Source organism: Myodes glareolus, chromosome 11 (assembly GCF_982192425.1).
Source record: "Myodes glareolus chromosome 11, mMyoGla1.1, whole genome shotgun sequence".
Classification (NCBI taxonomy): Eukaryota; Metazoa; Chordata; class Mammalia; order Rodentia; family Cricetidae; genus Myodes; species Myodes glareolus.
Window position 1 is genome coordinate 89,819,691 of NC_142036.1, and position 17,864 is coordinate 89,837,554.

Below are 17,864 nucleotides of genomic sequence, written 5' to 3' on the forward strand. Positions count from 1 at the left end.
CTGATTTCTTTCTCAGTCTGTTTATCATCTGTATATAGGATGGTTACTGATTTTTTGAGTTAATCTTGTATCCTGTAGGAGTTTCCTAGTAGGAATTTTGGAGTCACTTATGTATAGTATCATATCATCAACAATAGCAAAGTTTGACTTCTTTTTTTCCAATTTGTATCCTTTGGTCTCCTTTTGTTGTCTTACTGCTCTCACTAGAACTTCAAGTACTATATTGAATAGATAAGGAGACAGTGGACAGCTGTGACTTGGTCCTGATTTTAATGGAATTGTTTTGAGTTTCTTTCTGTTTAATTTGCTATTGGTTGTTGGCTTGCTGTATATTGACTTTATTATGTTTAGATATGTTCCTTGTATCTCTGATCTCTCTCTGAGACCTTTATCATGTAGGGGTGTTGAATTTTGTCAAAGGTTTTTTTCAGAATCTAATGAGATAATCATGTGGGTTTTTTTTTCTTTGTTTGTTTATATGGTGAATTACATTGACATATTTCCATATGTTAAACCAACCCTACATCTCTGGAATGAAGTCTATTTGATCATGGTAGATGATTTTTTTATGTGTTCTTGAATTCAGTTTGCTAGTATTTTATTGAGTATTTCTTCATCAATGTTCATGAGAGATTGGTCTGCAGTTCTCTTTCTTGGTTGCATTTTTGTGTGGTTTGGGTATCAACATAACTGTAGCCTAATAAAAAGAGTTTGGAGCCAGTCGGTGGTGGCACATACCTTTAATTCCAGCACTTGAGAGGCAGAGGTAGGCAGATCTCTGTGAGTTCGAGGCTAGCCTGGTCTACAATAGCTAGTTCCAAGACAGGCTCCAAAGCTGCAGAGAAACCCTGTTTCAGAAAAAAAAAAGGCACTATCCCTTGTGTTTCTATTGTGTGGAACAATTTGAGGAGTACCTGCTATTAGATATTCTGTGAAGTTCTGGTAGAATTCTGTGCTGAAAACCATCTGGACTTTTTTTTTTTTGATTGGGAGACTTTTGATGACTGCTTTTATTTCCTTGGGAGTTATAGGTCTATTTAAATTGTTTGTCTAATCTTAATTTAATTTTGGTATGTGATACCTATCCAGAAAATTGTCCATTTCCTTTAAATTTTTCAATTTTGTGGAGTACAGGTTTTTGAAATATGACCTAATGGTTCTCTGGATTTCCTCAGTGTCTGTTGTTATGTCCCCCTTTTCATTTATTATTTTGTTAATTTGAATATTCTCTCTCTGCCTTTTGGTTAATTTAGACAAAGGTTTGTCTATCTTCTTGATTGTTCTCAAAGAACCAACTCTTTTTCTCATTGACTCTTTTTATTACTTTCTTTGTTTCCGTTTTATTGATTTCAGTTTTCAACTTGATTCTTTCCTATCATCTGTTCCTCCTGGTGAGATTGTGTCTTTTAGTTCTAGAGCTTTTGGGTATTGTGAGATTTCTCTAGGCTCTTTATGTAGGCACTTAGTGCTATGAACTTTCCTCTTATCACTGCTTTCAAAGTGTCCCATAAGGTTGAGTATGTTGTATATTCATTTTTATTGAATTCTAGGAAGTCTTTAATTTCTTTATTTATGCATTGGCCCAGGGGTGATTCCGTTGAGCACTGTTCAATTTACATGAGTTTGTGGGCTTTCTGCAATTAGTGTTGTTGTTGAATTCTAACTTTAAACCGTGATGATCCGATAAGATACAGGGGTTATTCCTTTTTTTTTTTTTTTTTTTTTTTTGGTTAATCTGTGTGGTTACTTTCTATGTGGTCGATTTTAGAGAAGGTTCCATGAGTTGCTGAGAAGAAGGTATATTCTTTTGTGTTTGGATGGAATGCTCTATAGATATCTGTTAAACCCATCTGAGTCATAACATCTGTTAATTCCATTATTTCTCTGTTACGTTATGAACAGGCAGACCTGTTTCATGGTGCGAGTGGGTTGTTGAAGTCTCCCACTATTAGAGTGTGGTATTTGATGTGTTTCTTTCACAAATGTGGGTGCCCTTGTATTTGAGGCATAGATGTTCAGAATTGAGACTTTATCTTGATAGATTTTTCCTGTGATGAATATGAAATAATCCTTCTTCTTGTCTTTTGAATAATTTTAATTTGAAGTCTAAATTGTTAGATATTAGGTTAGCTACACCAACTTGTTTCTTAGGTCCATTTGATTGGAAAAATATTTTCCCAACCCCTTACTCTGAGGTAATGGCTGTCTTTGAAGTTGAGGTGTGTTTATTTTATGCAGCTTAAGGATTGACACTGTTTTTGTATCCATTCTTTTAGTCTGTGTCTTTTTTAGGCAAATTGATATTAAGAGATTTTAATGACCAGTGATTGTTAGTTCCTATTATTTTAGATTTTGTTTTTGGTTGTGGCATTTTGTATATATTTCTATTCTTTGGTTTGTTTGTGTGAGTTTATCTATTGCCTGTGTTTTTGTGGGCATAACTAACTTCCTTGGGTTGGAGTTTTTCTTCTAGTAGTTTCTGTTATGGCTGGATTTGTGGATAGGTATTTTTAAATCTGGTTTTGTCATGAAATATGTATTGTTTTCTTCATCTAGGTGATTGAAAACTTTGCTGTGTATAGTAGTCTGAGCTGGCATCTGTGGTCTCTTAGTGTCTGTAGAACATCTCTCCGGGACCTTCTGGCTTTCAGAGTTTCCATTGAGAAGTCAGGTGTAATTCTGATAGCTTTGCCATTTTATATGTTACTTTGCCATTTTCTTTTGTAGCTCTTAATATTCGTTCTTTATTCTGTATGTTTAGCGTTTTTATTATTATATAATGAAGAGACTCTTTTTTGTTCAGTCTATTTGGTGTTCTGTAAGCCTCTTATACTTTCATATATATGTCCTTTAGGTTGGGAAGGTTTTTATATTTTATTTATATATTTATATTTATTTATAAATCTGTATTTCTATTTATTTATATATATTTTTTGTTTATAAATATATATTTATATTTACATATATTTTTCTGTGCCTTTGAGCTGGACTACTTCTTCTATCCCTATTATTATTTTTTATCCCTATTATTCTTAAGTTTGGTCTTTTCGTGGTGTCCCAGATTTCCTGGATACTTTGTGTTAGGAATTTGTTGGATTTAACATTTTCTTTGACCGATGAACCTATTTCTTCTGTCATATCTTCAGCACCTAAGATTCTCTCTTTCATCTCTTATCTTCTGTTGTTTATGCTTGCATTTGTATTTCCTGATGGTTTACCCAGATTTTCCGTTTCTAGAATTCCCTCAGTTTGTGTTTTCTTTATTGCCTCTATTTCAGTTTTCAAGTCTTGAACCATTTCCTTTACCTGTTTGATTGTTTTTTATTGGCTTGATTTGTTTTTTTTAAGGGATTCATTGATTTCTTCAAAGTTTTTGAATTTTCCTCCACTTCTTTATGGGAATTTTTTGTTTCCTCTCTAAGGGCCTCTGTCATCTTCATAAAATTATCTTTAAGGTCATTTTCTTCTGCTCCATCTGCATTGGGACGCTCAGATCTTGCTGATGTAGAACCACTGGTTTCTCTGGATGTGCCCGATGGTGGTGCCATACTGCTCTTTATGTTGTTGAGTGGACTCTTACACCGTCGGCTACCCATCTCTTCCTCCGGTGGGTGCACATGGTGCCTGTGGCTTAGGTGGTACCTCTTCCTCCAGGTGCAGGTGGGTCCCATGACTCTGGTGGCCCCTGATTGGCTCCTGGGCTCCTCCAGGTGTTGGCAGGGTTAAGGCTCCGGTGATGGCAGATGCCATGAGGGTTGGTTGCGGGTGTAGGGAAGCTCTGGGGCTTTGGTGGGTGGTGGGGGGACGCAGGATGTGCCTCTGGCCACTAGGGACTAGAGAGTAGGGTCCTCCAGCCAGGGAGCCAGACACTCACCTCTCCAGGTGTGGGCGGGGCCAAGGCTCTGGTGGTCACAGATTCCATGGGAAGTGGTTGGGGGGTGTTGGGAGGCTGCTCCCAGGTCTCTGGATCTTTGGTGGATGGGAGTGGGACATGGGATGTGCCTCTAGGGGCTAGGCCTAGAGAGCAGGGACTGGAACACTCACGTCTCCAAGTGTGCTGTATAGCATGATCTTGAACTTTTGACCCTCTGCTTCTATCTCCCCAGTAGTAGTAGTATTATTGGTGTGTACCATCAGCCCCATGTTTTTGGTGCTTGAGATCAAACCCAGAGTTCCATGTATTCTAGACAAGCACTCTACTAAGCTACCTCTCCAACCCTAATAATAGTTTTTTTAAGGTGATAATAACTTATGACCAGTCCTTTCAGTTAGGCAAATAATGCATTTATTTTTTCATCTCCTTATTATCTCCACATATGGTTGATGTTAATCTTAAACCATAAAATGAGTCTTGCTTTCAATAAGAGTGCTTTCCTAGGACAAATATGTAATGATAATATTTTATTCTGTTTGTTTCCATTTTATACTTCTATTCAATTATATTTTCCTTTTCTGTGAGATCCTTACCTGTTCCCAATGTCTATAACTATTTTAAGTGTATCCAGACTAGGAGAAGTAACTATGGAGAAGATAGTAACTTAGAAAGAATATGTTATATATAATTGACATTAATAGAACAAAATTATCTATCCAAAGAAAAGCTTTTGTAACCATTACAGAGCATTAAGCAAGAAAACACAGACAATTTAATGAAGAGTTTATAGTCCATATGGATGCAGCAAATATATGTACATAAAACACAAAACAGTAGTTTTGTTTCTTCTTCTGAACAATACATGAGTTAGTCTATACACACACACACACACACACACACACACAGCTGGAGTAAAGAGAGTTAAATGCATACTAAATAAAGAAATGTTCTAAGGGATAGAATGCAATCAATGAGCACAATTCTCTAAATGTGCTGATAAACTTAAACTGGTAAAAAGATGGATGAAATGGCATTACAGTTTTGAGTGAAGCAAAGCACATGACTGACAGGTTTGTTAGTTGATGTATCATCCTAGGAAACATGAATGATGGTGATAAAGTGTTGGGTCCCATAAGAAATAAGCACATATCCTGGTAAGATAGCCATTCCTTGCTTGAAATATCTGACCAGTTGGCTCCATTCCTGACTTTACCTATAAAGTAGATCTTTACTGTTAGAAGTTGTTTAATCTTGGAAATGTGTGAGGAAGCACAGGGTAATCTCTGTCAAGTTGCTAAATCTTTTTAGGCAACAGTTTTCTTTCCTATAAAATTAGATAATAGATTATTCTGGAATGTCTGGTATATGGCTCCAAATAATGTAATTAAATAAGAATGAATATGGTAAATATCTTCATTGTTGTCTTTTTGACCTTTAAGTTAATTTTTTTTCATGAAAGAAAGCTTCTCAGTGACATACTTTCTCCAAAACTTAAATTCAACAGGTGGATAATTAAATAATATTTGTGACCTCAGGAAGATGTTTTAAGCAATCATTAGGGCAGGACCTGGCATGTTTGATCCATCTCTTAGCTCTTAAATCTTAAAATGTTGAACTCTCTTGGGTAGAGCATTGGAAGGAAGAAGAGGATCTGTGCCAGTGAACAGAATGACCTCTTATTGGTTTGTGGTTGTTTATGTAGGACATCTGCTGAATCCACTGATTTGGAACGATAAATGTTCACGAGAGAAGAACTGATTTGAAAAAAATCATCAGCATGTTCTTTTCATTATTATTCTATTAGAAAAATAAAAATGAGACTAGATTTTAAAAGCCATTCCAGCTTTTAGGAGTGTTTGCTTTTACAAATAAAACATAAAACCTGTATCTGAACATATTGCTTAGCATATCTACATATTTCTGGTACTATATAAAGAATATTCACCTAGCGCACCTGTACTTAACCTTTCTCTAACTTTTTAATTAAAAGTTTTGCGTTTTGCATATACATAAAATTAGTAGACGCTTACCATTAAAAAAACAAAAAAACACCAAAAGCTAATCCATTTTGTTGGTCCCTTTCTTGCGATACTTGTTTCATGTTCTTAAATGATTAGGTCGTTATTTTTGCTCTTTCATTGTGGAATATCTTCTTTAAGCTTTCTTATGAATGACAAGGACACGTGTCTTTGGTTTTTGAAATGGGCTCTCAATGTGTTGCTCTGACTGCCCTGAAACTTGTTCTATAGACCAGGCTGGCCTTGAACTTGCAGATATCCACCTGCTTCTGACTCCTGAGTGCTGGGATTAAAGGCATGTACTACCACTGCCCAGCTTGTGTCTTTTATTTCAACAAACTCGTTTCCTAACTTCTACTCTTCATGAAAATTTTACAGTTTATATTATATTGCATTATTATAACTAAAACCTCTTCATCATCATTCTGAGCATTTTCCTAACCTTTTTAGATTCCATGTTTTCTATTTTTGTTTACTCTTTTTTTTTTTGGTAGAGTATATGTTGTCCAAAAGATCTCTGCAGAAAAAAATAATGAATTAATCATTTTTACCTGAATTAGTCAAGTAAATAATGAATGAATCAAATTGAATGAAATATTGTTTTAGCCTCTCATCTTTGGTTATAAACTGTTTAATCTTCGAATCTTGAAGGTTGTTCCTCTAGCTCTGATAGCGTTTTTGTAGCACAAATTCTAATTGGTCTTACTAATAGACACCCAGAGTCAGGTATGAAGAGGTGAAAGCTGAGAGGTCGGAGAAGCAGCACAGCCAGTCATTAGAAAGACCGTTTACCTCTAACAGAATCTTCAAACTGAACGAGTGATCTTATCTCTAAGAATCCTCAAACTGCATGATCAGACTGTGTCCTCAGACTGCCTCTGAGCTCCTGTCTCCTCCCGCCTTATATTCCTCTCTCTTCACAGCCATATCCTTTCTTTCTTCATCTCCCTAGTGCTGGGATTAAAAGCGTTTGACTCCAAATACTAGGATTAAAGGTGTGATCCTTTAATCACACTGCCTGGCTCCGTTTCTCTTTTAGAATAAATCAATTTCGTGTAGCCCATGGCCTTGAATTCACACAGATCTCGTCTGCCACTCTCCTGAGAGACAGGATTAAATGTGTGATGCCAGCTCTGAAAGGGCCCCTGGTGCTGGAATAGCACAGACCTGCTTAACGGCTTCTGTCCTCGGCGTGGATGTGGCTGTTGCCTGGCTTTCTAACCATTCTCGGGGTAAAGGCTACTAGGTTAACAATTTTAGGCTTAATATTCAGTGGGGAGTACAATATATTTAAAATAAGAGTACCAGAATTCTGTCATGAGGAAACACCAGACAAACCCAAACAAAGACCATTCTCTTTTAAAATGGCCTGTATTCTTTAAAAATGTCAGGGTCAAAAAAGAGAAGGTTGGAATAAGATAAAAGAACTAGTATAGATTAAAGAAAACCAAAGAAACATGGGAATAAAACGTAAATGTGATCCACTACTGTTTCTTAAAGTAGAAGTGAAAAACAGCATCAAAAAGGACATAGTTATGATTGCTATTACTGTTAAAATATGAGTAGCAGACTACATTAAATATATTGTGTTAATATTAAATTTCTCAAATATAGTAATTACACTGTGGTCATGTTAGAGAATGCCATACTGTTAGAAAATGCACAATGAAGATATAAAGAGGACTGGAGAGGTGACTTAGTGGGTAAGAGCATTGGCTGCTCTTTCAGAGGACCCCAGTTCAATTCCCAGCACTCACATGGCAGCTCACGACTGTCTGTTACTCCAGTTCCAGAATATTTGACAGCCTCACATATAGGCCAAACAGCAGTGCACATAAAAAGAAATAAAGAGAAAAGAGATGTGTTTTGAAACTTACCAATATGATGTTGAGTATGATCATATGTAGCATGACATTACCAGTTGGAAATTTGAGTGTATACTATATACGAGTTCTCAACTTAAGTCATATAGCTTTTCTAATTATTTAAAGTTATTTCTAAATAAAATTCCGTTTGATTTTTTTTTAGCCCTTTTTAAAGCACAGAACGATGTGATGGCTATGAAGATACAGTCAGAGAGACTTTCCAAAGAATATGATCGACTCCTGAAAGAACACTCAGAACTTCAGGTTGGTGACATGGATTTAAAGATGTAAAGTTTTTTGAAATAATAATTACTTAAATAACTATTTGGATTGCATGCCCTTCACAAATTCAAATAGTATGCTTAATCCTGGCTTTATTAAATAATCAGAGAAGCCAGATTTACCTGAGGCCATTATAGCAAATGCAAGATAGCTATAATATAAGAATTGCTAACATGCTAATTTAAAAATATTCCACTTATGTAAAGTTTTAAAGAAAAGAATTGAGCTATAAAATAGCATTAAAAAATTGGTTCTGGAAAAAATGTGTTTCACCTCTGGAATGTTTGCCGTATTTGTGCCAAAGTGAGGCCAAATTTTGAAGTTTTGTATCACATTACTCCAGTCTTTGTTTTCTGTACCTTAGGGCAAAGAACCATGGCATTCAGATACCTGATTTATACCTCCAGAGTTGATATAAAGATGGGGAAATGTCTTGGTTAAATCATCTCTCAAATCTAAGCCATGGGTTTTCTTTCTCTGTCTCTAGTTTAGCAACAGTCAGTTCCAAACATCCACCCATATTAAGTAGGTTTGTCTTTTTTCTCTTCAGTTGTCAACCACCAACCTGAATTTATTTCCCAGCCACTCATTTTGGGGAGTGCCAGTCCAAGTCCTAGTACTTCAGGGGAACGTGTAGTGTAGAAAGAACAGATACAGAAGGAGCCTTGGTGTGTCACAAATAGGCATCACACCTATATACTCTGGAATCAGATTGGAATACCTTTATCAGTCTTCATAGTAGCTTTATGATTCTAAGAGATGATGTTACCCATCTGAATGAAATACACTGTCTTCGTCTTTAACACCGGAACGATAATAACGCCTTGCTCACTGTTGAGAGAACTAAGTAAAGTGCAGGGTGCTTGACCGTTCCTGGTGATGTAAGTACTCAGGAAACAGATAGCTGTTAGTTAAGCATGGTAGCACACACCTTTAACTCCAGCATTTAGATATGTCTCAAAGAAAAGAAGGGAGAGAGGAAGGAAGGAGTGAGTGAACAAATGAAAGAATGAACTATCATAATTGTTGTCATCAGTGTGACTTCCTTTGTAGTTTTACTGAAAGACTGATTTAGTCTCAAATAGCTGGTTCAGCCTTCAGTTACTCAGTCATGAAGCAATCTAAAATGTACATAATCTTGTTCCCAATAGGTAATCTAGTCTTAAGACGCTAAAGGCTAAGTTTATATGGTCTAGAGTAAATGTTTATTTGCAGTGGTAGAGATCCTGAACTGGTTGACCTCCTCAGGGCATAACAAAAACTACTCCATGACAACTCAGCATTCAGCATGGGAAGGAAAGAAGTGTTTTTGAGACCTCTTGTCTAAGTAGATTTTACGCCTTCTTATTTGTGAGACCGGAGTCTTCTCAACCATCATATTTTTCCATGCACTTTAAAGCAAAGTGTTTCCAAGGTTCCAGAAATATTTAGGCCCTTAAATGGAAAAGAAACTAAGACTACACCCTCAGTATTTTAGGTCAGAGTCAATAGCTCAATGTCTCTGTTATGGTGACAGTTAATGGTAACTTTTAACAGTTTGGTAGTAATTCCTTAACCTTCAAGAATATATAAAGTTAAGATTTCCTGCAGTCTACCCACTACCCCCAGAAAAAACACTTTCAGCTTGGAACTTCTTTATTCTTAGCAAAAGATGTGGAAAGCTTTTGTAGTATACTCTGCCTAAGAAAATAGTTGTTGCACCTGCTTTGGAAAAGAACCCCATCCTAGATAGACTGAGTGCCTAGCAGTGCGGATTGGAACCTTATTGGATAGCCTTAACCTAATACCTGTATTCTGTTTATGAAATATTGACATTTATTCAGTGTGCTCCAGGACAAAGCACCTGACTAATGATCTTTCCTATGTATCAGATTTACTCCCTTGGCACCTCACTACACTAAAATACTTTAGTATCTCAAGATGTCAAGAATCAAAAATTTTTATGTGATTTGCTCTCAAGTTGCTGAACTAGAAAGAGTATTTAAAACTAGACATCAATGTCAGGATATCTTTCTTCACAACTGCCATCATTAACTGGGTTCTTCAGCCTGTGCTGGTCTTCAGTCTGTGTACTCCTGGATCCATTCTCTTTCTAACCCTGCCCTATCCCATGTAGGAACGTACTTTCCAGAACCTTGCTTTCTGACTCCTGGCAAGTTTAGATAGTGAGAGGCACTAGTAGAAAACTGAAAACAGAAAGCCACTGATTTCTCCTATTTTCTGCTTTAAGTGACATTTCCTTCCTGGCTTCCAGCCCCATATTCTTGGTCACAGTTCCAGTGGGCAGCTTCCATTTGCTGACCTGTACCCAAACCGTCCACTTTTCCCTCTCCAACCCAAGAGTAGTGGTGGTTTCTACTGTTGCTAAGGCTCGGGCTAAGCCTTCACTGTTTTGTGTGCCTGCTGTTCATTGCCTGTCAGACTGACTTCCTGTAGGTATCTGTTTGAAGGGTTTATTGATCCTGTAAGCCCCTGAATAATTTGACATCCAGGCGGCTTGACTACTTCATCACTTACATGAGAGATAGGGTACCTTAATGAGCATCAAATCAGGTTCTGTTTCAAGAAAAAACTTGAAATATTTTTAAATAGGAAAGACCCTGTATAGGCATAGCCATTAGATGCTTAGTTGATTTATTATATTTTTTCCCTGTCTGCCTACCTAGTAGCCTTATTGTCCACTCTGAAAAACCTAAGAAGTATACTGAAATTTAGATGCCATTTACGGACCAATCTTCTCTCTTTTTTTTTCCTTTTTTTTTTATTACTTTATTAATGCTAGGAACCAAAATTTCCACTTCCTCCCCTCCTCCCAATTCCCTCCCGCTCTCCCCTCGCCCTCCCCCTCCAGTCCTAAGAAAGGGCAGGGTACCCTGCCCTGTGAGAAGTCCAAGGCTCCATCTATCCAGGCTTAGGAAGATATGCATCCAAATAGACTAGGATCCAAAAAAAACAGTACATGCCTTAGAGACAAATCCCAGTGCCATTATTATTGGCTTCTCGGTCTGCCCCAATAATCAGCCACATTCAGAGGGTCCAGTTTGATCCCATGCTCGTTCAGTCCCAGTCCAGCTGGCTTTGGTGAGCTCCCATTAGATCAGGCACACTGTCTCAGTGGGTGGATCAACCCCTCGTGGTCCTGAATTCCTTGGTCAACTTCTCCCTTCTTCTGTTGTTCAACTGGACCTTGGGAGCTCAGTCCCGTACTCCCATGTGGGTCTCTGTCTCTATCTCCATCTGTCTCCAGACGCAGGTTCTATGGTGATATTCAAGATAGTCATCAGACTGACTACAGGACAAGACCAGTTCAGGCACCCTCTCCTCCACTGCCCAGGGTCCTAGCTGGGGACATCCCCGTGGACACCTGGGACCCCTCTAGAGTCAAGCTTCTTGCCAACCCCACAATGCCTCCCTTAATTAAGATATCTTCTTCCCTGCTCCTATATCTGTCCTTCCTCCCCCACCCCCATGCTCCCAACTTTGGCCTGGCTATCTTGTCTGCTTCTAATTTCCAAGAGGATAAATATATGTTTTTCTTTGGGTTCACCTTATTACTTAGATTCTCTAGGATCATGAGCCATAAACTCAATGTCCTTTGTTTATAGTTAGAATCCACTAATGAGTGAGTACATACCATATTCATATTTTTTGACGGACCCATCTTCTCACACGTGACTCTTTAATATTCAGTCTGAACAAGCAAAAATGAGTAAAAAAAAATTTTAGTATAAAGCTGAGTTTAGCTAGTCTTCATGAATTTTACTTCTATTTTGCAGCTTTTAAATCCATTTGTCTTTTCCCAGCTGGGGCCCCTCCCAGTTAAAAGTATTAAATAAATATTCGAAAATGGTCCCTTTGAAACATATAATCTTTTTTTTTTTCTTATTTGGCCTGGCTGTCTTCTAAAAAACGAACAAAACAAAAACAAGAAATGATGAGGTATTATTTGCAGCACAAACCATCAACACTTGATAATTTTTAAATTCATTTTGGAAAATCCCTCTTCATATTGGATATTTGCCCGAACTTAGCATTTTCATTAAAACTTTGATTTATGTCTAAAGTGATCATGTATGTATAAAAGTATATATGTTGTCATTCAAAATACTTCCTCTCATTCTATTTAATTGCTAATGCTAAGTTCTTATAAAAGCATTGATACTCAGCCTTAACAAGAGGTAGTGGCTAACAGTTCTGGTCTGTGAGATTTCTTCCTTCTTTTAAGGTTAATTCCTATTTCATTTCCAATTGTTTTTGGTTTTACTTTTTTTCATATCTTTTCCTTGATCTTAATTGGGTCTGCAATAAGGGAATTTGAAAAATGTTGTTTTCTTGGGGGTAATTGTGAAGTAAGAGACAAGCAGATGAATATATGAAAAAGAAATTATCAGAGACTACTTCCCCCTCAATGTTTTTTTCAAACAAAACTCAGATTTTTGTAGTGTTTTAAGTTTTTTTACTTTCTCAATCCATATTTTCAAATTTTAATTATCTAATAACTAGACAGAAGACAAAATTTTGTAAGTCCTTATGTCTGTGAACTTGTTTATTAATCTATCTTTTTTTTGGTTACAGAACCGTTTAGAAAAAGACAAGAAGAAAAGCCTGTGAATTAACATCAGAAAAGAAGACTGTGATACACCTTGTCAAGAAAATAAATTTGTTATCATGGTATCCACTAAAACTTTCAGAATTCAGCCCCCACCCCCGCCCACAAAAAAAGCTCCGCTAGCAACCATAGGCTCACATGACTGTGTAGTACTGATGTCGAAATACTTGATAATGCATCAGTAAAGTATGTTTCAGCTCTTTTGAAAAATATAAGCATGTTAAATGCCATATTTACATATTGCTAATAACATTGGTATATGGTAACTTTTTACCCATAAAAGGAAAAGTTCATTAGCCATTTACTTCCCAAAATAGATCTGAAGTTGCATGAAACTATTATTAGCCTTGAAATCTTTGATGGGTTTTCAGTAATAATCAGTGGTGGTGATGAAAATGATTTTTGAAAACAGTCCTCAGTCTGAAAATTTGTTCCCATAATAGCCACTGTGTTTATAGAAGAGAGTCAGAGAGAACACTGAAAACAATGGCCTTAGGGTTTCTTAAGCCTGGTGAGTCTGTGATTTCCTGCACATATGACAGCACTCTTGTTAGCTGCATTTTTGTTACTGCACTTCTGTACCTATTAGACTGTTTTTATTGATATTTTGGTCATGTATAATCAATATTCTACCTTTTCAAGTTCACCTGGTAATAGAATTTATGTCCATTTGCGTAACTGTCATAACATTGAATTGAACTTATGTTGCTCTGTGGTCTTCTCCACCTAGAAAGCTCACTTAGGACATCCAAAAAGCCGTGCTTTTTATGCTTGTGAAAGTTACTGATTATCCAGATATTACCTCAGTATATATGCACTGGTATCATACAGGTCTCTCTACAATATTTCTTTGTTTTCAAAGTTAAATACTGGTTTTCATGCAAATATTCATGTAAAGGTTGTAATTATAGTAACATGATTTAGGTTATTTCAATGTTTAACTGTAAAATGCCACTTGTCTTAAAATGATTTAAATATAAAATATTTGGAGTTTTTACTTCTCTGGTCTGTTTTATCTTTTGTTGTTATAATTTTAATGCCAATTTCATACCTAATTTTATTTCAGATAAGACTGAGGAGTTAGTTCTAGAAAACAGACTTGTAGAAGATATGTAACAGGGAAGATATGAAAACTGTGCCATCGGGGCTCACACCACCATAAATAACAAGGAGAAGGAAATTGAGCACATGACACTTTAAACTTCAGACTTAGGCATTTCAAAGTGAGAGTAACTCGGGAAATGTTTGAGGACTTGACCTACTCTGCAGAAATCAGGTCTAATGTCAGAATTACATAAATTTAAAAAGTGCACAGCTTTAGAATTGACAGAACCAAGAGTTAATCTCAGTGTAATGGTTTAGATAAAATGGCACCATTCCCCCAGGGGCAGCAGCCACGAGGGGCAGCCAGGTCCCAGGCAGGGAAGCCACAGAAGGCCTCAGGGGATCCCAGGTTGGTGGGAGGTGGCAGGGCAGCCAGTCCCAGGGGGAGCCGCAGCAAGTTAGAGACTGATAGACAGCATGTAGAGAGGAAAGGGAAGGGAAAGAGAGGGAAGGACAGGAAGGGAGGGAGAGAGAGAGAGAGAGAGAGAGAGAGAGAGAGAGAGAAATGGGGGGGGAGAGAGGGGGCAGCAGCCATCTCTTCCAGAAGAGAGACAGGACAGAGAGAGCACAGGCTGAAAGCAGAAGGAAGATCCCCTTGCCTTGGTGGAAGGGGGGGAGTGGACAGGGCTTGTCTCTTAAAGGGACAGGACAGACCATTACACTCAGCTTTACCACTTGTTTAGTCATGTGATTTGAACAAAATATTCACATTTTTAGGCCTTTTATCTGATTTCCAAAGTGAGACTATTAAAATTTAGATAAGTGTTAACTATATAAACTAATATGCTAATTAACCAAAAAAGCACTTTAAAGTTTACAATTAGGGAATCTTAGCCCTCATGTCTCAATTTTACAGATCTGTAATTGGAGACCTCAAAAATTTGAGAAATTTTCCTAAGGGGGAAAAATGTGAGTCTTAAGAAATTGAAAATGCAGGAATCCCAGTTCCCTGGGTTTTAGTCACCTTAATTCACAAGCAAGTTTAATTTACTAAACCTTGAACAGTTTATAGCTATATAAACTGATGATGTGACGTCTCCAAGGTTTGGCTAAGAGGAAGTTTTTATTGTAGACAGAAGGGAAAGAACAGCCAGAGACATCTGGAAGAGACCGGAGTAAAGAGAGAAAGCAGGAGACTGAGCATGGCTGAAATGTATTAATTAAAAAGTTCTGCAGGATCCCCAGCGGCTGCAGTGGGCCATGAGACCACATGCAGGTCTGGGGCAGGGAGACACGCGGAGGTGGGCAAGAAACAGACAGGTACACCATGCAAAGTAAGGTTGGATATTTATTTAGTGAGTTATGGAAGAGAAGAGAGGCAGAGGGGAGACAGAATAGGGGGAGGACAGAAGAGGGAGACAGAAAAGGAAGAGACTCAGGCTGCAAGCAGAAGGGATGATCTGCCTACCTCAGCCATTGGGGAGGGAATGGGTGTGGCTTGTCTCTTAAAGAGACAGAACAAATCATTACATTCTCACCTCTTTTTTATAATAGAAGGGTGGGCGGTTAGGCACCACAGGTTAAAGGAATTGGGGCGGCAGATTCTCAGAACTTCCTGCTTTTTTGTGGGTGTCGTCTTTGGGGGGGGGAACCTGATAAGGCCGGGTGCTGGTCACATCCTGGCATAGTTGTCCAGTGTTTGTGGAAATGTCTGGTGTCTCTTACACCTGTTTAAGGTATTGGCAGAACAGTTTAGGAAAAAATTTTTAGGACCAGGGAATTGAGAGGGGTGTATCTGACCTGTTTAAGGTAAATCCTTCAATTCAGCTCCCTGGAACTTACAAGAATTCTCTGTGTTTGTGAAAACAGAATTTTAGACATATACATTGTATAAACAGTAGCATATTTATGTCAGAATGACTATACAGATAATTTTGTACAATAAAAAATATTTTTAAGACTATGGAAGGCACCATGAAAAAGAAATTTGATAACTTGTATTTGTCCTCATGCCTTTATAACTTGCATGTCTTGTATTTGTATTTTACTGAAATTTGTTTGGTGAGGTTGTCCTTTTAAACTGACAAAACCTCTCAGCTGTCAAACTGCATCAGAGATCTTTGAGATGGATAAAATTTTACTTGTTATTGATTTAAAAAAACAGATGGGGAGGCGTCACCCAGCAACCTTGGTAACGAAGTAATCTTGCCACACGAGAGGGACCCCCATTCTGTGGCCAGTTGATACTGATAATCTAGGACATCTGGTTATTGGAAGGATCAAACAAGGGATAATTTCAAACTGGCATAAAAAGAGGGGGCAGAAGCAGGGCAGTTATCTCACTTCTTATGGCGGCCTGGGCACCAAGCCTTGTAGAGAGAGATCCTCCAAGCCTGCTTCCCAAAAAGCAGAAATATTTAACGCCTTGCCTAAACATTTAATGCTCTGTCTCCCGAGTAGTAGCTTCAGCTCCCGAAAACAGACATTTAACGCCTTCCGAATTGCATTCCAAATGCAAAGCCTCCTTTCCTGAGAGTGGACATTGAAGGTCTGTCTCCCAAGAACAGACAAGATACATTGCCTTTCCGAACGCAGACAAAACGCTTTGCCATCCGGAGATCAAAGCTTCGTTTTCTGACTCGAGAGCAGACAGACGCTTTGCTGACTCGAGAGTAGAGAACTAAAACCCTTGTCTCTCGAGACTCAGTCACCCGAAAAGCCGAGTCCATAGGCCCTACATTCTGAGATAAACTAACACTAGGCCACAGACTACACGGTCAAGGATTGATGCAGCACCCCATACCAGCCTGGAACAGGACATCAAATGCCTTATTTCCCAAACGCAGACTAGGAGGTCAAGAGTCGAGCCTCGCAATCCAGCCCCCAGTGCAGTCAGGCGTCCAGCTTGAAGAAATCCAAAAAGCCCTTTTTAAGCTGAAGAATACCAGGTCGTATGATGCTATTTAATGTGTGCACAAAATGTTAAGAGAAGAGCATAGATGTGTTAATACATATGCTAGTATATGGAATGTTAAGAGATATCTTATACATAAGTGATAAGTTGTATTACGTTTAAGAAGTGTTTTATAGGTAATGGATAAGTTGTGTTAAGTTTAAGAAGTGTTGTATAGGTAATGGATAAATTGTATTAAGGTTAAGAAGTGTTTTATGGATAAGTGATAAAGTTAGATTAAGGTTATGAATTGGTTTTATGTATTAGGATTAGTAGGATTAATAATTGTGATATTGAATTGCCTGAGTGTTGCCCATTATCAATCCCCCATGTCTATTAAGACTATAAACCCCATTGATGCCTTGGATATTGAAGTTGCCAGTAAAGAATCATTATAAAAACAATTCTCTTGCTTGGTCTGGTTACTCATCACTCTCTGGGAAGACGGACACAGAGTCCTCTTAGGTATTACTCGAAAAGAACCTGGAGCTGAAGTCCCCCAGCTCGTAATAAGCTCTCAGGCAGCTCACCCTACTGGAAATCTCTTCATGAGCAAGCACTCATTTGGAACTCCCAGGCAGTTCTTGAGACTCTTATTTTAAATATGAGTAGGAAGGAATTCAAGCCTAAAGAGTTTGGAGAAAATCTGGCACAGTTTTTTTTTTAATGTGCTGAAAATAGAGTATAAGAAGAAAAAGGTCTCCGTGTTTTTAGAAGCTATGGGTTTTTATTTCAATGCACTTGTGAATTCAAATTTTCAAACATTTATCAGGTTATACAAATGAGAACTTAAGAAAAAGTGGAAAATAGGATATCTTAGTCCATTTACACTCTATAGTTGTGACTTTCTACATGGAGGTTGAACGACCTTTCACAGGGGTCACCTAAGATCATCATAAAACACAGATATTTACATCATCATTCACAATAACAGCAAAATAGTTATGAGGCAGCAATAAAATATTTTTCTGGTTGGGGGAGTCACCACAACATGAGGAACTGTATTAAAGGGTCACAGGGTAAACTTTGAAGATACATTTAAACCATAAAATAGATCCACATTAACGAACAGATCCAATGAGAAGCTTCTACAAGAGTCCGGGAAACTCGAAAAGCTTAAGGGATACGTAAGTTTGGATGTTTCAAAGGAAGCGTTGAAAGGCAGAAGACAAGTCAGGGTTTCAAGATTATGAAAAAAACAAATACTTCATATTCTATA

At 37.7% G+C, this 17,864-nt stretch overlaps 1 protein-coding gene across 1 annotated transcript in view; it reads left to right on the forward strand.

Annotated features, from left to right (window-relative positions):
• Positions 1–17,049, forward strand: part of LOC125387938 (tRNA-dihydrouridine(20a/20b) synthase [NAD(P)+]-like) — a 54,525-nt gene extending 37,476 nt beyond the window's left edge. The window contains exons 12-13 of the mRNA XM_085697763.2: positions 7,921–8,021; positions 12,615–17,049. Coding sequence (XP_085553889.1) covers positions 7,921–8,021; positions 12,615–12,650 — 137 coding nt within the window. The 3' untranslated portion in view covers positions 12,651–17,049. The remainder of the gene's footprint in view (positions 1–7,920; positions 8,022–12,614) is intronic.
• The last annotated feature ends 815 nt before the right edge of the window (positions 17,050–17,864 follow it).